This window comes from Labrus bergylta, chromosome 14 (genome assembly GCF_963930695.1).
Source record: "Labrus bergylta chromosome 14, fLabBer1.1, whole genome shotgun sequence".
Classification (NCBI taxonomy): Eukaryota; Metazoa; Chordata; class Actinopteri; order Labriformes; family Labridae; genus Labrus; species Labrus bergylta.
This window is the reverse complement of record NC_089208.1, coordinates 14,239,675-14,259,679: the sequence shown is the minus strand read 5'-3', so window position 1 is coordinate 14,259,679 and position 20,005 is coordinate 14,239,675. Positions and strand designations below refer to the sequence as shown.

At 40.1% G+C, this 20,005-nt stretch overlaps 1 protein-coding gene across 4 annotated transcripts; it reads left to right on the top strand.

Annotated features, from left to right (window-relative positions):
* The first annotated feature begins 62 nt into the window (after nt 1-62).
* Nucleotides 63-19,848, top strand: rbm27 (RNA binding motif protein 27). Of its 4 annotated transcripts, none has more exons than XM_020649450.3 (21): nt 63-252; nt 2,466-2,584; nt 3,965-4,095; nt 4,216-4,295; nt 4,940-5,151; nt 5,625-5,933; nt 6,534-6,767; nt 7,392-7,574; nt 8,252-8,398; nt 8,511-8,664; nt 8,984-9,137; nt 9,603-9,836; nt 9,933-10,058; nt 11,070-11,195; nt 11,385-11,459; nt 11,702-11,830; nt 13,187-13,291; nt 14,865-15,092; nt 15,176-15,259; nt 15,420-15,539; nt 17,153-19,848. In XM_020649450.3, the coding sequence occupies exons 1-21, from the start codon at nt 194-196 to the stop codon at nt 17,252-17,254; spliced, it is 3,111 nt and encodes a 1,036-aa protein (XP_020505106.1). In that variant the 5' UTR covers nt 63-193; the 3' UTR covers nt 17,255-19,848. The 4 variants fall into 4 exon arrangements, with proteins under 4 accessions (XP_020505106.1, XP_020505104.1, XP_020505103.1 ...); XM_020649448.3 differs by having other exon boundaries at nt 11,702-11,878; nt 17,156-19,848; XM_020649447.3 differs by having other exon boundaries at nt 11,702-11,878.
* The last annotated feature ends 157 nt before the right edge of the window (nt 19,849-20,005 follow it).

Here is a 20,005-nt window from a genome sequence, read left to right as displayed (position 1 = left end):
TATAACACAAGTCTACTACTGGCTTGCGTTACGACAGCTCCACCAGTGTTGCCATGCCGTAAAACACTTTGTCCGACCTGCCAGTGAAGAGAGAGACAGAAGGCCTTAAAGCTTTTAAATCTATAGACGATGAAAGTAGGGTTATCTAAACGCACTTTCATCTTATAGACAGTTATTTTTGGGTTTCCTCACGATGATCATAGAGAATGTTGACGCCTTGAAGTCGTGGCTGGCAAAACTCCTGGAGCCAATGTGAGTTGTTGAATTGAAATGACATTTAGCTTGCATGCTACGTAGCTACGTTAGCTTACTAGCCAGTGTGTTTAGCTTGGCATCAATGAAGGGCTTGCTAGAATCTAATGGTAAATTCTTGCACGAGTTAGCTCACCACATTGCGGCTAGTTGATGTTTCACAACACAGTGAGTTCGTGGGACCTTTCCCCCCCCGCCCCCCCAACCACTAATGCGAAAGAAATGATAGTTATCCACTATGTGTCATGTGTGTTGCTCTGTTATTTTAGGGTACATAGGCACGTATAGTTGACTCACGATAATGTCACTTTATCACAGCTTTGTAGCGAGCATCTAGCTGCAACAGATAGCCAACTTGTACGCTGCAGTATGTGATATAAATAAGTGACAAAACACTTAAGCCAGCGTTGTTATAATTAGCTAAATAAATGTTTAAAAAAACAAAAGAGAATTGTTTACATGTAAAGTTACCATAGTAACATACTTTTACTTCCCTCCCCTTCCCTTTCAACTTCTCTCAATTATTTTAAATGACTTTATAATTACAAGTTTCAGACATGTATTGCCACAAAGAACAGTCATAGACACACTTGTAGTTTAAACATTCACAAGAAAGTGATCTAAGGAGTTGATGTGTAAAGTTATAGAACAATTATATTTATTTGGAGAGCTTTCTTTTCAAGATAGAAAGCTCTGTAAAATCAATCTGTCAGTCTTTATTTGTACAGCTCCAATTCATAAACAAATGTTATCTCAAGACACTTTACAAAAAGAGCAGGACTAGACTGTGCTCTTGTTATATCCTTCACAAAGAGCCAACCAGTAATAATTCATCATGAGCACAGCATGGGCAAGAGTTAGCAATGTTACAGAGGCCAAGAAAAACTGTCTTTAAGAGGCAGAAACCTCGAGCAGAACCAGGCTCGTGTTGAACAGCCATCTGATGAAACTGTGTTTGGGTTGTGAGGGGATAAAGAGAGATGCAGGGGGGAAAAAAAGAGATGGAAAAACAATGAATGAAATAGATATGTATAACCACAATGTCAGTAAAATGATGTGTAGCAATTAGCAGTCATAGCTAAGTATGATAGTTGACTGAGTTGAAACAGCCTATCACAAATGTACGTTAAACTGGACAGTAAACTTAAAATATGCACACCGGAGCGCTGATAAAATTACCTGTCAGCTATAAAGGCAAATCTGCAAGTCTCTGTGAACTGTGTTAACACACAACCTCAATGTTCAAGTAGTGCACCTATTGCAGTCCCACACTTAATACCATGCTCTTGACAAGCGCTCCCAAGCTGCTGCACTGTCTTCTCTGGCAACAAGAGAACATTTTTAATCCACATGAATCTGAACTGAGTTGAAGTTTGACGAGATGGCTTCAATCACTTTACAGACAGGGTCCTCAAATAGATTTACAGTTTTCAGATTTGAATCCACTGCAATATGGATTTTAAACAAGGCAGGATACAAACTTGTTAATGTACTCTGCACATGTGCTTTTATTAATCTATGTAACCTTTGGTGTGATTTTATGCGAGTCTCGTGGGTGTGAATGTTTTTATGTTGTTTCAGCCTCTAACCAAAGGTCACTATGTGACACTCAGGTTGTTTTTAAATCTGAAGATCAATTTCCTATTTGCAGAGCAAGTTTGAATGAAATTCAAAGTTATCATTTCAGTCAGTATTTTCCAATGCTATTTATCAAAGTATTCTGGCTATTTGGATTTAAATTAAACTTTTTTAAATTTGAATGGAAGTGAAGGCAATTTTGAGAGGTTGCAGTTGTATCCGCTGATAGCCGTTCAGTTGTGCTGCTAGTTATATATTAGCACATTGATGCTAAAGTGCTCTCTCCTCCTTTTCGTGTGATCTGTTGGTGTAGATGAGTTTTAAACATAAAGTGCCAGTTTATTTTTTTTTAATTTTACTTGTAAGTTAGGAAGCTTCTTTTAATGTGTTGTTGTTCTACCTTGCAGGTCTTGTTAGGGGTCTCGCTTGTTAATGACTATAGTTTGGTAATGTTGGGAAATTTGTGCTCGCATTGATATCTTGGCGGCTCATCTCGCTGAGTGATGCAGTATATTTTACTAAGTTTCATGTTGTACTTTCGTCTTCTCCCAATTTGTCTCTACTGTTTAAACTAAAAGTATTTCCCTTGTTCTTGTGTATTGATTTGGTTAAAAAACATTAATTCTAACCTGCAGATGTGATGCTGACCCCTCGGCATTAGCCAACTATGTGGTGGCTCTTGTGAAGAAGGACAAACCAGAGAAAGAGCTGAAAGCTCTCTGTGCTGATCAGCTTGATGTCTTCCTACAAAAAGGTATGAACTCCAACCAAAATGTTTCCGTTAGTGTCAGTGAATGCATCATGCTGTTTTCTTATTTACCATGAGTATTGAGGGCGAGGAATGTTGTGCAGATGTTTTTTTTTCTCAAGAACAGATTTTCACCATTCAGCTCAGATAAAAAATAAAACATTTATTTAATTCACCTAATGCTCCTATAGACAATATCCCCTTTTCAATAATCATAAACCTAAAAGGGCATTTGGACCTTTTTGACCAGGGTTCTTGTTTTTGTTACAAGTAGTGGTTCGAAATCACACCGGAGGGCAGTCAGACTTAGTAAGTCACTATATGTAGTTAGTGTTGTACTCACAGGCAGCGTCAGCATGTTAGTGCAGCTTTAACATTTTTATTTCATGAAAAATCCAATATGCAAAAATATTAAATATATATGGTGTCTTTTAACATGTCATCCTTACCATGAGTTAAAGTGATGCATCTCTACAGTCAGATATGCAATCAGCTGTATGTTCTCTCCATCTACCACTTGTTGTTTTCTGAAATGGCCACCAGAGGGCGAGTTACTTTATTTGAAAGTACTCCCATCTGTTTCCAGACTGTTGCACATCAAACATGAACTTAGAAAGATGATATGTGCTGTTGTTCAATGCGTGATTGAAAAAGCAACTACGCCCTGTTAGAACTTGACGGCCCTTAGATGATGTTTTTTAGAACTAAGAGATTGCATTATAAGATCATTCAATGTTTTTTGATATTTTATGATCCATTTTTGTTTAGCATATTTTCTCTGGTTCCTCTCCTAGTTGGTTGTGTTCAGGAAAGTGAAGACAAAAACCTTAACTACTTATAATGAAGTCAGGAGCATAGAATTTGTACTAGATATATAGGAGGCATAAATACGGGGAATTTTAATACAATTGGAAAAGAGTGCTCGTAAAAAAGACGCTGGACGCTGCACCTTTTCTCCCCGGGTGACCGCCTTCTGCTGTGAACGCTCTTTACTTATTGAAAAAAGACGCGGCACACAGGAAAGAAAAACGCTAGGTGGCTAGGCCTTGTGTTGGACTGTTTCTGACCAAATCAACCATACTGTACTTTTCCCTCTCTGCTTCTTTTGATGACATGTAACACCTGTTCCCCAGTATACTCGGAGATCCATTTTGAAATGATTGGCTGAACATTGCAATAAGTTCTGAGGTGGAACACAATTCTCTTACTGTTTAATTAAACTCTTGAGGCTCTTCCATGACAGAAAAAGTTGGTGTTGTGGGATTCAGGAGGAATGTCTGAATGTTTCATGCCCGAGGGGCCAATTGACGCTTTGAATAGACAACATTCTGTCTAGTTCAAATAAGAGATTTCATCCATTGACATTATTTCCTTTTCTTGTAACAGATACAGTTGGATTTGTCGATAAACTTTTTGAATGTCTGACAACCAAGAACTACCTGGGAAATCCACCTGCTAAGGAGCCACCTAAAGAGGAGATCAAACCTCCACTTACAATCAAACCTGAAGTAGTAGAGGTAAGAAGCATTGAATATGTATTTGGATAATGGACTTTTTGTTAACTATAAAGTGTGATTTTTTTGTATTTCTACATCTCCTCCTTTATACTTTATATTTAATTTAACTTTCCCCATAAGGCTGAAACTCCAGAGGAGGAGAGAGAAAACAGGCGCAGGAGAAGTCCTCTGAGAAACCGCTCCGACTTCAATGAGCCGAGGTATGGCTTCGGCTTCAGACATTCATTTCACTTCATTTCATTTCAGTTTGAATGACCACGTTTGAGGCACATGCAGATATTGCTTGCATTTCCTATTCACAGGGTTCAAACATGTTATTGCTGATAACAACCAAGTCAGTTGCGTTGCTGAGTTGTGCAGGGATGTTATCATTTGGATATATTTGCATGGCTAGTTGTAATCCCACAAGCCCGTCTTGTAAGGTGATGCCCTGGTGACCAGTAGCCAGTCCCTTGTCTGTAACCCACCAAGTCAACAACGAATACAAGAATACAGCACCAGCTGAACTTTGATTCAAACAACAGTTGAAGTGTAACATGTGTTTTAAAGAGCAGCAGATTATTAGGAGGCTTTGGAGCAAATACAAAGAAAGAGGTTTCACACTGAAACATTATTGAAGGTACTTCATAAAAACTGTAGGATTTATAAATTAAAGCCTATTTCAGTACAGGTAAGGGTGCATATTGATAAATGTGTGTAGAACAGTGAGCCTTATTTCTTTTTCTCATATAATTATTAAGACATACATTTGCTTTCGCTTGAATCTTTTCAAAATGTGTTCTGGCATTTCCAATAGTTATTAAGACAAATATTCAGCTATATTCCCTCTTATCCAACCGCGCAGGAGCAGAGATGACAGGAGGCGAGATGAGCGCAAGCGACGTGACTTCGACCGGCACGGGAAAAGCGGCAATGACTCCCACCGAGAACGGGAGCGCCACGAGCGGCGCAGGGGGAGCCCCCGCGGGAGGAGTTACAGCCGGAGCCGAAGCCGGAGCAGAAGCAGGAGCGGCAGTCGAGGAAAGAGCAGGGACAGGGAGCACAGAGGAGGAAGAGGTGAGAACGTTTCCCCACCCCACCTTACCTTACGGGAAGCCACACAACCAATGACAACAGGGGCACAGGGGAGCGCCATTAGGGCGTGTAGGAGTTCCTAAACTCCCGTCAGAACACTTGAGCTGAGCATTAGTGATGCACACAACCTGCTGGAGACGTCCTGATTGTGCTTGAGATTGAAGTTTGAGATTTTTTTTAAGCAGTCCTTTTTTAGGACTTTTTTTAAGTCTGTTGGCAGTATTTGAGTTATTATCGATAAAGAACAATGTGGACTACTTTGCCATCCCATCGTTGGGGATTCAACTACAGGAGCTTGGATTGGCACTTTTACCCGCAAGGTTAATCTTCATCTCAAAATCTTTAGCACAATGAAAGCAAGTCAGGATTTTAATTTCAGGTATCGTCCACCTCTATACTGTTATACTTAGTTATGTTCTGTATACAAAACCTTTATACCTGTTTGCCTTTTACAGACTTCAAGTCAAAGTTCGAGTCGGAACGTAAGGACACCGACTGCTACAACTCTTCAACAACATCAGGCCCGCCGCAGCAACATCCACCGCCTCTTCTGCCTCTGCCCACACCTCCGCACCCCTTCTCTTCCTCTTCCTCTGTAGGAGTACCAGGAGCCGGAGGCCCTCCTGTAGCAACGCCCGCTCACCTGCCTGATAGCACCACAGACAGCTGGTCAGGCTATTACGGCACCCAGAGGCAAGATGGTGTGGTGAAGCCATTCAACAATAAGGTTTCTTCTCTCAAACAGCGGTGCAGGGATTACGATGGTAGGAACATATTAATCATCTTTCCCTCTAAAGCCTGCATTCTATTGATCTCTGCTGTTTTCTTCCTCTAAAGACTGTTTTTATTGATATTGTATGTAGTATAGGTTTAATATGGTCTTTGTCAAAATGTGCCTGTTTATTGTGTAAATTCTCCCATCATCTTCCCATGAGGGTCATTGATTGCCTTGTTTAGTCTCATCACTAATGACCACTGTTAAGCAGTCCTCTCCTCTCCAGAGACACTGTAGGGTTTAAAGTTACCCACTGTCCCTGAAGCACACAGCTTTCTGTCACAGTGCTCAAACACAGACTCGAGGGAAACTGTTTTTTTAACGAGACTGTTGGGTAAATGCATACTCTTTAGGCCGTAGCTGCTTTGATCTTGGGCGATCTGAAGTGTTGTTTGTTTATTCAAACTATTCTGTCACTAGTTCTTATTTTCTGTAAGTCATATTTTTGTAAATGAACCCATCTTCCTTCAAGATTTGAAAGTCTAATATTAAGAGTACGTCTGATTATGCCGTCCTTGACTTCTAACCTGCCTAAGTATCTCAATTCAAAAGGGCAGATTTCTAACTCCTGTTCCTCCTCCTCAAACAGAAAAAGGATTTTGTGTCCGTGGAGATCTGTGTCCATTCGACCATGGCAACGATCCTCTCATTGTGGATGATGTCAATCTACCCAACATGATTCCCTTCCCACCTCCACCCGTTATGCCCCCTGCTGGCCTCCCGATGCCCCCCATCACTGAGCCACCCCCTCCCCTCAGGATGCCTTCAATGCCACCCCCACCCTATGGCCAGCCACCACCACCAGGCGTTTTCCCCATGACTGGTAAGTTATAAAAGTCATTTGGGATATTTAATCTCTTTTAAACTTAAAAGTCTACTTTTTCTTCCCCTAAACATGTTTTTAGTAAGATTTACAGCTTTGCAGTTACTCAGAGTGAATATTTTCTGTTTGACATTTTGAATATATGGAGTGAAATAGTTGAGTTTACTTATCAAACAATTGAAACTTTACATTTTTTGTCAGACTTAATAAATCTATTTCTCACATTGTTGTGATGAGCTTGTTGGTTCACGTGTTAATCAGCTCAGTCATGTCTGAGACATCAGTTTGACTTGATCATTATACACATAAGAAAAGAAAAAAAAATGACAGATCTTATATTCTCTTATTTTTCATTGAATTAAAAAAAGTTGTGATGCATAAGCCAGAGTTAATGAACAAACCTAAACTCCAGTATATTTCTTTCAATATGGTTTTACATAGCTAATCATCTGAAACGTGTTTTTTATTGTAATGGTAAAGAATTGCAGTAATTGTCACAGCCAGCATGTCATGTTGAAACTCTCTCTGTGTGGAATGATGTGAGTCTAAATAGTTCAGACAAAAGCCTTTCTGTCATACCTGCGATATACCTGAGACATCAGCTTTGGCTTATGTCTCCCTCAGGACCCCCACTGATAGTAACCAGTGGGATTGACACCCCAAACCACCAATCGGCTATCACTTCCTCTCCTCCTATTGGACCACCTGGTGTGGGACTGCCGCCTACTCTTCCTCCTCCTCCTCCACCTCCTCCTCCCTCCTCGTCCTCTTCTGTGTCTCTTCGTCCCCAATATGTCCAGTCTGAATGTAAGCAGCGATGCTTTTCCTGTTCAGATTGGGACTGTGTGTTGAGGAGGCAGAATTCATTTCACGATTTATCTGAATTTAAGTACAAAGGATTTAGGATTGATTTATGTAGACTAGAGTTATCACCTTTCTGCCTTTTGAAGTTGCTTTGTGTGTAATGTATTGCATTGAGTGTTATTTATTTCCTCCGGGTGCAGTAACAGTAATTGGCCAGAAGGTTGCACTGTTTATTAAGAGAAAGAGTAGCTAAGAGCAACTCGCATGAACTCTGCTTCATCTTATTGTGCTGAGTGCTAATTTAAATAATTACACATTTCTACAGTAAAAGCTTAGTTTGCTTCAAATGGAGTGTTTCTGTTTTTAGTTCATTACAAACTCATTTTTGTCCTTAATTCAACCCAGATTAAAAAAAAAATACCACCATAGAAGCTCCTTTGTATGTGATTACACTTTGGATCAACTAATCACACTATTATACAGTATATTGTGGTGTTTTAGAAAACCCAAAACTTCCTCTTAATGAATGTAGGACAGATTGATGTCATTGTGTTTTTTTATTTGATCTTATCTGTCTATAGGTCAGCTGTTTCACATCACTGTTTAAGGTCTAAAATGCTCCATTCTCACTCTAAAACATTAACCTGCTAATGTGTTTAATTTGTTTATTTTGATATTAGATAACTATGATCCAGAGGGATATAACCCAGAATCCCCAGGCCTGACTACAGCAGGTAGGAACCCGTACCGGCAGTTCATTCCCCGGGTGCAGACTCAACGCTCTAACCTCATTGGCCTCACATCCAACGAAGGACAAGGCTCCAGAGGTAGAACACAAACACTTTGTTTACCTAACCTTGACACTTGATGTGTAATAGGAAAGTTCCCAGTGTTTATTGACTGTGTGTGTGTGTGTGTGTGTGTGTGTGTGTCTTCAAGCTGCCAACATAGTGATCCAGACAGAGCCTGCCACTGTAGCAAGCACTCCTGGAAGTAACGTGCCCCGCTTCAACACAGAGCAGGACAACAGGAAGAGAACCATGGGACCCAGTACAGCTGAGGGACCTGCAGTTAAAAAACCCTGGATGGAGAAGTAAGGACTCAAAGACACGCACATTTGAAAAGTTTTACCTCAGATTAAGATGTGGAAGTTTGAAAGGCAAAGTACCTTTAAAAAAACAAACAAAAAAAACTCTGAAGCTTGGTCCATGCAATACATTGATGTGTCTTGACCTGCCATGACACAAAAGCACCAGAAAGACCAAAAACAATTTTAGGTCTTATTTAGTACATTTTCAGAGCAGGAACCCTTTTTCTTGTGATCTTGTCCAAAATCTTAATCAGCATTTTCTTTGGGGAATTATTTATCTTGCTATGGTAAGCAACAACACAGTCTTCTTCCTTTGTTTCAGGCCAGGCTTTAACAACCAACACAAGAGCAGCTTTCCAAAGAGGTATCACTATGTGAACACTAAGCTGGAGGTGCGCAAGATCCCACGTGAACTCAACAACATCACCAAGCTGAATGAACACTTCAGCAAGTTTGGAACCATCGTTAATATTCAGGTATGTCGGCCATTTTTGCAGTTTAAAAGGTATTTGGACTGTGTGCTCAGAGAACTTTGTTTGGCCTAATAGTCCATCGGGAGTCTTTTGAAGTTGGTATTTTTGTATTACTCATGATAGACGCACAGTGCAGGATTCACACCATTTGCAAGTGAAAATGTACCGGGACGTCACATTCACTGAATCTGTTTTTCTGTAAGCCTTATATGGGAATGATAGAAAGCAGCATGGCCCTTTTCAAACATGCACTCCTGAAAATGTCAGCACAGTCTGTCCCTGAGATCTTCCTGAGTTGCTCGTAGACATGTCCCTCACAGTGAAACTATAATGACAGTTTTTTGCCTTTGCATCAATGCTCAAGTAGTTGAAGGTATTGTCAGTATAAGCGGATGTTGTTCATCTCAGCAGAAGAATTTATTCCACCATATACACAAACCTAACCTTTACGTCCCACTCTAAAATCAGGTGGTGTTTGGAGGAGACCCAGAGGCAGCATTGATCCAGTACACAAAGAATGAAGAGGCCAGAAGGGCCATATCCAGCATCGAAGCAGTCCTCAACAACCGCTTCATTCGTGTCTATTGGCACCGTGAGCCTGGCTCCAACGCCACAGGGCCTCAGCAGCAGGAGCAGAGCTCAGGGAGTCAGGCAGCTGGAACAGCACCCAGCCAAGCGCCGCAGCACAGCAACATTCATAAGGTCAGTATTAGGAGCTGACGCATGAAGACTCTTTTTGTCTTAATGTATTTCTAAAACCCAACTGTAAAACTGTTTTCTCTCTTATTTACACCTCAGGGAATCAAGCAGCACAATCCTGCTGCTTACGTGTTGAACAATACTCTACCTAAGCATCGCCTTTCAGCAGGCCCGACAGCTCCAACCAAGCAAGACAGCCTGAACCCAAATGCAGACGCTGTCACTGTAAGTGTGAGAACATTTTCAAGTAATCAATTTTTTTTAAAAGTTGGCTTAGAGTAAAACATTTATTTATATCTTCAGTAGAAATGCAGATAAGGGAAGGCCTATTGTGTTGTCACCATGCCAACATGCTGTGCAGCTTTGTGTGCATGAAGCCAAATATTCTGATAAGAACTGGGTTAAAAGCCCGTAACGAGCAAAAACTGCATCTTGAAACCTCTATATGATTAAACAGAGCAAAGCATCTGAAATTTCAATCAGTTGCAAAGGAGATGTTTTAACCTGGTAACAATATAAAGCCTAATACATATTGTTTCATGTACACAAGTAAACCTGATAACTTTGGTGCTGAGCAGTAGCTGTTAGGACGATGAATACATTCTAACTCTAACTTAATAACACCTAACACACATTCCAGCTGAGGCTGAGGGGGGATTCATAAGTCACAAGTATTTGGTCCTAAACCGAAGTGTCTGATCCAAATGTTGAACTGATGGTGCTGCTGGAACGAAACATTAAGGGTTGACAAAGTTATTACAGTCCATCCTCCGGGAAACATGAATGTCTATACCAAATTGTATTTATATATTTCAACTAGATGTCAAAGGAAAACCTAAAAATGCTGAGCTCATGGTGTTGCTATAGTAACAAAGAGCACCTCTTCTATGTATGGAGATTCCCAGGGAGTGGTGCATACGACTTACAGATATACTGATATATGTTTAAATCTCATCTACAATAGGATGAGAGATGTGAAATCTAAAGTTCAGTGTAACTATCAATCAAATCCCAGTATCACATAGCTCACAGTATGTGTCAGAAAAAATAAGAGGACTTTTCTCGGAAAGAAGAAAGCAATACAGTAAGAAAGCTTTTTGTTTCATGCATCACGAGATGGGACAAGCATGAGCTGTTGGAAATTGACAATGCATATTGTCGGTGTCCGTGGCAGCTTTCTACAAACTCTTTCAGATTACCTAAATGCATTATAATCTCTCTTTCTGTGGCACTTAGGTGGCACCTACACTGACAAACGCCCAGAAGGGCCCCTACTCATCCACAGCCCATAAGTCCTCCTCAAAGAGCCTTGGGAAAACAGGAAAAGCACTAGAAGCACAAGAAGTCCTCAAGAAGAAGCAGGCATGTTGCTTAATTTTTTACTACTTATTTTGACTGCTACCAGAATAGGAACTAGGGTTAGCCATTTGTTTCTCCCAGGGGGGGCCACCAGACACAGGGAAGCTACCATTGATAAACGTCCACCAACAGCAAATGGTGTCTTTTTCAATTTTAGTAAATGTATTTGATTTATTGCTTTTGTTCAATTAGGAGGCATTAAAACTACAGCAGGACATGCGAAAGCAGAAGCAAGAGATGTTGAAGACACAGATTGAGTGTCAGAAGGTAAGACTGGCCTGAATGCACCATCCTATCCCATCTATTTCATTTTATTATTCCACATTTACACAACTCTCTCTACACATGTCTCTTTTTGAATTATCCATTGTTTCTGACTAAAAATCCCTCAATGACTTGTGTGAAGCTTCTTTCTATTCTTAAATCCAATGCTTGCATCTGTACATGTTCTCCTGTTTTCTGTCCCTGCCTTTACATTATCTCTCTCACTGCTGTCCTTGTTCTTCCAGGTCTTGATAAACCGCCTTGAGAAGAACCGAGGGATGAAACCTGAGGAGAGGGCCAACATCATGAAGACTCTGAAGGAGCTGACCGAGAAGATCGCACAGCTGCAGAATGAAATGAACCCAGCCTCCCAGGTCCCCAGCGCAAAATCCAACCACAACCAGCCTAAGACCAAGATTGATGTAAACTTGAGCTTTTGTTGGGTTTACACAGAAACACTTAGTCTAGGGATTTTAGTAGCATCTAATTTCTCTCGCTAACAGAACCAAAATTTAAATTCAGACTAGTCAACTACTCTAATAGATAAGAAAACAGTCAAATACAGTCAAACTTGTGCACAATGTATTTAACACGGCTTTGGTTGTCCAAAATCATATTGCATACAGCGTGTTAAATTGCTTTTTGAAACAGTTCATCACATTCTTAAATAACAAAATCTACAGCTATTTTAAACACAGCTGAAATGTATGGCACTCTGCGGGTAAAAAAAATAACTAATTAGTTTGCTGTTTGACGGTAACGCTACCAGTACTGGTTATTTGCCAGTTTAAAGGTAGGGTTGGTAATTTTACTCAGAACCCCCAAACCATGCTCGCTTTTTAAATTCAGTTTGATACTGTTTGGGGTTTTTCTACCACTGAATGAGACTCAAGAAAACTTATTTGAATGAAGTTGAGAACAATGTAGAGGTTCTCTCTCAGCTCTGTCACGAGGAGCCCCGAGGGGAGGGGTGGGGGGGAGGGTGTTGGGTTTGGACAGAGCCCTAAGGAGATGTTACTTTTCAAATCTGGCTAGATTTTCAGAATTAGCAACCATGCCTTTAAACTTTCTATGGCAGAGGCTCGGTAGTAGAGTCGGTCGTCTCTCAAGCGGAAGGTCAATCCCCAGCTCCTGCAGCCACGTGTCCGATGTGTCCTTGGGCGAGACTCTTAATCCCAATTGGCTGCTTTGTTGGCAGCTTTTGAAGGTGTATGAATGGATTAGTTAATACTGATGGACGCTTTACAAAAGATCCTCTGCCATCAGTGTGTGAGTAGACTAGTGTGACCTGTGGTGTAAAAAAGAGCTTTGAGAAGTCAGAAAACTAGTAAAGCAAAACAAAGCTGGAGTCCATTTACTTTTTACCATTTACGTACAAGATGCCATCCGTACACTGTGCTGCCAGTCAGAAGAGCGGGGAGAGCAGTTCAAGTCCCGGGCAGTGGAGGGCATTACCTCTTACACACATCATTTAACCAGCAATAATATCAATGAGTAGTTCAACCCACTAGCAACTGTCATCCATTCTAGTTTAATCCTTTATTTTTTAACACCCTACATTAATGATGTTGTTAGACAAACATTGACATGATTTATTTCTCATTTCTGCCTGTAATGGCTCTTGTTTTGCAGACTCTGTAACTGCAGGTTAGTTGTGTGAGTTTGTCATTGCCCTCTCTATTTAGTTAACAAAATGTTTTTTTGTGTTTTTTTACATGACATGACAACAGGCCCAGAAGGAATTGCTGGATGCTGAGCTAGACTTTCACAAGAAGATGATCTCTGGAGAGGATACAACTGATCTCAAGAGAAAACTAGGACAGCTACAAGTGGAGGTAACACACAGGCAGTAGCGCGCACACACACACACACACACACACACACACACACACACACACACACACACACACACACACACACACACACACACACACACACACACACACACACACACACACGTATCGTGGTACCTGACCATATATGGACAAACCGAAAAAACAAACAGGTTGCATCGTCACACTTATCAGAATCTTAGGATGTGAAAGTTTGAAATGCTTCAGAAGAAGTCAGCATACAAGATAGCAGTGGACTATGTCATTTAGCACTTCCTGCCTGAAAATAGAGGGAAAACAGGAAAGTGAGGGAACAACATGTATGGAAACAGAGGCACCACATAAAATCAAACAGATGAAACCTATAGAGAGAAGTGAAGAATACAAACTGATAGGCATCAATGGAATACATTTAACCATATAATGGAAGCCACTCTTATGGTTGAATTGTATTACTCATACTAAGCTTATGGAGAGTAAATCAGTGAGTAGTACTGAGCTTGTTTAGGTTTTGTTCTGTGTATAAGTTTGAAAGATGCAGTGGAATTCACAATCACTCATTAACTGTAGATGTTATTTAGTGATCTGTTTACTTGGTGTGTTATACGGGGTATTTAAAATATGAATCAAGGTAGAATGTTGTGCAGTGCACATTTTTCCAGTCTTGTTTAGATTTTAAGGATCAGGTATTTGGGATTTCAGTAAATGTGTTCATCCAAATATCTATTTACTGTCAAATTCACTAGTCTACTATTTTGAATGAAGTCACAGCCCAAAGCTGGTGGGCAGCGCAAATTGTCCCCACATCTTGTCTCCTTTCTCAACTAGCTGTGCACACAAACACAGACGAGGTCAGCTGTGACAAGAACATAGCTTGTGTTAGCAACACCCTGCCTGGCATGTCCCCCCCCCCCCCCATCTACTCCAGTGGGTCCTAATTTATCTAGTTATTAAAAATGCATTCCCCCCCTCTACCATCTATCCATCCAAACCCAGCCCTCCTTCTGCACATTAAACTACAGCCACTTAAGCAAGCCCAGAGGAACCGCCGCTAACGAAGCCACATCAGACTCTGGTCCTTCGCTGACGGAGCCCCGTCTCATTAATGTTTGAGCTGCTGTTCCTTGTGAGATATTCGCAGGATGACAATTAGTGGGAGAAGTGAGGAAGAGAGTGGTTGCATGGTTGGTTGCAGAATGGTGGGGAAGTGAGGAAATGTCACTTAAAATATAGAGGAGTGACACGTACTGGTGAAAGTCAGAGAGTGACGTCGGAACTCTAAAGTCTCTTCATGTGTTTTATTGGATTTTTCATTGACTTGTTTGCTGAGAAAAAAATCTTTGTTTTTGTGGACGCCTAATAATTAAACACTTTAGTTTTATGGCATGTTTGTTTTCACATCTTGTAGCACAACAGCAAATCATGAAGGCTCACAATCTGTTATCCACATCTGCTCGTAATGATTTTTTTAACACAGTCATGTTGTGTTCATATATTCTCCTCAGTGTGTACTGAAATAAAGCATCCGCCTGTTAGCTATTTATAACGTTACACCTCCCAATCTGTCCTTCCTCAGGCCACTCGGCTGGGACTGATTCGGGCTCCTGGCGGTCGGGGACGGGGTCGAGGTAAGATGGCGCTGGAGCCAGGTTCGATGCACGTGGGTCGTGGAAGGGGACGCAGCCGGGACATGATGGCTCGCAGCGGCTCTGTGAACCGCATGGTGGTCGACCACAGACCTAGAGCTCTGGCTATTTTGGGTGTCACTCAGGAGGAGAAGGAAGAGCTGATGCCACACTTTGTGGTGAGAGCTGTGTTCATTTTTTTTTCTTCATTGTTTTTCTGGAGAATCAAGAGGTGCACATGTTAAATCTTTGCTTCTCTTAGAAATTTGGTGACATCGAGGATATCCGTGACCAAGATGCAAACACCGTCATTATGACCTTTAAGACAAGAAGTGAAGCAGAGAATGTAAGTCAGAAGAGTCTCATTCACACCATCTGTTGCACTCTTTTTAATGAAGCATCTTAAAGGGTTATGACTGTGATATATGATACAATAATGTTGCTGGTACAAAAGAAGCAGACACTGAAGTTTTAACATTCAGCTTATCTCCTGTATGGTTTTCCAGGCCGCTAACCAGGGAGCGAAGTTCAAAGGTCGTGTTCTGCAGATTTCCTGGTACAAGCCCAAGACGCCCTCCGTTACGACAGAGCCAGAGGAGGAGGAGTCTAAAGATGAGGACAATACGGTATGACGCACAAACGCAGACTATAATGTACAACATGGAGTCATGTTTTATCATCAGCAACGTACAACCAACCAGAAACCAGGAATTAAGGTCAATGTAGAGAGCAGATCCTAAATTCTAAGTGGGGGAAAGTTTTTTTTTGTTTGTTTTTTTTTCAGCTTTAGTTATATTCACAGATTTTTACTTTTACATTTCTTTCTGGTGCTTCTAAATTTTTTAACCACAGCTCCCAGTGGAAAATCAGAGCAAGCCTCTCAGTACTAAGAGCATCTTAGCCCTTCGAGTAAAACTGCATTACTGTCAGGTGAAATCCTCATACTGTATTTTCAGGCATTGAGATGCATTTCTGAGGTTTGTGTGCAAAGCCTCTGAAACGCAACTCAAAGCTTTGTGAAGTCACTACTGATTCGGTCACTTCAGTGTCATTTTTAAATACTTAGAAAAGTTGTGCAAGGTCTCTCTGAAAACTGATCTACTCAGACACCTTTGTATTTCAATACCTTTAGTAAAATCCTTTCATATATTTTTGGGTTAGGGGCTCATTTATCCTCTCCAAGAGACCCCTGGTAGCAAATTATCACTTGAATCTCTTTTGTGCTGGAAATACAGAGAGAAAAGCTTCCCACACACCTTTACTTTCAGATGCTCTTCAGTACAACTACCCCCAGGAATAAATCCTGTTGTATTGCACTTTATCAAAAAGGTGTTTGTTAGGTTGGTTGAATCCAGAATACAGTACATGAATGCATCACCTGGAAACAGATGGTCTGAGTCTGCAGACAACCTCACACTACAACAAACACATGTGGCTGATAGTATGCTAAAAGAATAAAGTCTTAACCTGTTGAAACCCAACATTCTTTGAATGACATGTTTAAATCTACTGTGAGGTACTTTCATTTTCTGTCGATTTTTGCGCCCCCTATGGACATCTCTTCAATGATTCTGTCCTATACATGCGTACTTAGTATTCCATTTATTCATTTTTTTATCCTCCTGATGTCATTTTGTGGTTTAAATTTACTACTCTGTAAATCTTTTCCATGGCCTTTTTTAATAAGGCCAATTTGGATTTGTATGCACTTAATCTCATTTATTCCAATTTATTCTTGATGGACTCTTGTGTTTTTTCAAGTCATGTAAAGGCAGCAGTATTCATTTCAGCGTGTTTTATAGCCAGTTAAAACGCCTTAAAGAAAAATAGACGAGAGACGGTTTATCAAAACCATCAAACCATTTGGTTCCAGTTTAACTTTTAGTTGTCTAAAATCTCTCTGAATTCTTTCCTCGGACTAAGCCATCACCTACAGACATGCTCGTCCTTTAAGACTGTAGCTCATTTGGGACGTTGCTTGTTTCTCAAGTTAAACCTTCTCATAACACCCCCCTCTATCACACCTTTAAGACTGAATCTAAAGAAGGGAGTTAGTACAAGTTTGAAAGTCATTTCCCATTTAATGGAGGGTTAGACACATGAACACAAGCACTCCTCCTTTTCGTCTAAATCCCCTTTCTGCTTTAAGCCAACGTCACACACTATAAAAACCATCTTGAATGCCAAATGTTTGATACCATGCAGTATATTTAATTGTTTTCATTTTTCATTGAACCAGAAGGAAGCTAGCTCTTACCTGCCTGGGGAGGAGGAAGAGGAGGAGGAGGAAGAGGATGATGATGAAGACGACGAGTACGAGAGTCGTTCTTGGAGACGATGAAGGCGTCGTAATGCTCTCAAGGAGAATCAGTCGTCATTTTTTTTCACCGCCTGCAGAGAAAATCAACACAACAGAGCTCAACACTTCTTTTCTTTTTTTTTTTTTGTGTTCCTTTCCAGTATTTTCAAACAAAGTAATTTTAGACTAATCATAGTAAACGCTTCCTTTACTGTCTCGTACATGAGAAGAAGTGTGGAGGGACGACTCTTTTTGTACCCCTCGACTAAACAATTATTTAAAACATCTCACTTTTGCTGAGAAGAATAAATGTTAAGTTGTTCTTATAGATAGAAAACCCTATGTAAGTTTCAGTGTGCTTACCAGATGATAGATATCAGTAATGCACAACATTTGTGTCTACTGTGAATAGGTATTTTTATACATACTGTATTTAAGCTCTTTTCTCACCAGTTTTTGAAAAATCTTGTCCTCTATTCAGGGACAGCCATTCCTTCACCAAAAGAACGTTCTCTTTGTCAACCAGAGAGATATTAATTTATTTTTCCTCTTAAGAATTGCACTGTGCTGAACCTGTATTGGCGCACAGTATGGTGTGGTTTTTACATTTCACTTTCCTCTCATAGTATCTTTCGGTAACTCCAAAATGTTAAAGGATCCAGATATTTTTGACAGCGCAATCTCTGTCCTGGCATGAATACATGCTAGTTTGTGCATGTTGTATTCCTACATAAACCAGGGCCACACCTGATACTGTACCCTGACTATTTAAGAGCCCGTGTAGGTACAGAAGGACATCAGTGCAATAGAAAAATCCAAACTATGTTTACAAATGGCAGTGTCCATTCACGTCACATACAGTCTTGTAGTAAATACTAAACATTTCCCATCTTGTATTTTGTCGCTCAGTTAATGTTCAGTCCCACTCGGTGTAACAATTGGCACCTTCACAGGGGTTCTACATTTGCTAAGAGTGTGTAACATTTTCCACTTGTGTCGTTCTTTCTCCTGGTCATCCAAAGGGCCTGACAGGACAAGGATCTGATCATCCATTTCAGAAATGTGAGATCTAAAGACAGGTGTTTGAATGTAACATGGAGGAGTTGATTTTAATATATATAAATATAATTTCTTTGCCTTACACAATCAGCTGATGGCTGAATTTTTACAAGATTTGTGATTTACTTTTGTAAATTTTGTAAATGCTTGAAAGAGAAATTACTGTTGTTTTTTTGATTTTCGTTACATATTTCATTTTTTTTTAAAAGGCAAAGTTCTGTCAAGTAGGAAAGGTAAAGCAAGAGTGCTCTCAACTCTGCTTGTCCGGAAGGTTTTGAGTATTTTTTCTTTATTTTTTTGTTGAGCCAGTCCACGCTGTTATTTCACTCAATTTGTGATTAAAGTCGCACATGTTTTTCAAAGTATCTCTCCCGAGATGCTCTGAGCGATGGAAAACTCTGGGAGTCATGCACCTCACCATTTCTTTTGTGCATTAGTGCAGCTATGCCTCTATCTGAACACTGTCAGACAGGACTCCTACAATGTGCACATTTCATGACAAATGCTTCTTTTCTTTACTTTTTTTTTTTGCCTTCTCTACATTTACTGTATTTTAGAATACTAATGGTGGGAGGAATCACATTCATTAAATCTGTATTTTAACAGCTCAGTGCAGGTATATAAATGGAGGACATCTCTGTTATTTCCCCTGAAACCAATAACTATGTTTACATGCAGCCTGATGAAGCGTTGTTTGATGTATGCTCATCATTACTCAACTTAACCGATCATATCTGGTAACCAGCCTTTACAGACATGCAGATATTTGCCTGCATGTGTAGAAAGTCACTAACAGACTTTACAATACCAATTATCTCCTTTGTTCTCTGGCTTCAAAAGTAAAAGATGCAGACCAGTTTGAAAATGTAATTTCCTCCCACCTATATTGTTAGTAGCGCTCTTGGTTGGATTGCATATCTCACTGTGGACTGATGACTGACATAGCCCCCCCCCCCTGCCAGTGACCTCATATTCCCATTTAAACCTCAGCTCATGTTTTGGACATAGCACAAAGAGGCCCTCATGCAATGGAAAGCTGAAGCATTTTTCCATTGGCACTTTGTAGTTTAAGATGTTTTCCTCACAGATATTTGTTTCTTTAAATGAAGTCTCTGGCAGTTCAAAAAAAATCCCATACTGCTTGTGTACATGAGAATTCAAGGAAGGTCTTGCTCCCACTTTTTGTACTATCTTCTGTATGCTACCATCACACAATGGTGTAAAAACATGTAAAATGTTTATTGAATAATAGTTTTGGATTTGTTACTGTTTATATTTGCAGGATGTGGATGTATTTTCTTCATGTATTTTGTTTGTAAAAAAAAATGGATTTCTAATTTACTAGCATGTTTGCTTTTGCCAATAAAGATGGAGGAATGGGGTGCTTGTAAAACCAACAAAGGAAGGAAAAGAAAAGAAAAAAACACAATCTGACTAGGATCTTGGAGAGAAAAAAAAAAAGAGAAAAGATCATTTTTTTAGTTACAGAAAAAAAAAATTGACCAGAAAAAAGAAGGTGACATTGGCAATGGAAAAAAAAAAGCGAGCAAAAGCATTCCAGAAAATATAACCTTAAACTCTTGTGTGGTCTCTTTTATTTTCATGGTGTGCAACCGAAACATAGAAGTCTAATTTATTAGTTAATGTAGATCTAGAGTAGTGATACCTGAAACGGTATACATTACGTCAGTATTTGGACCATTTCTGTTACAGATGTGAGCTGAATTTCCTTAT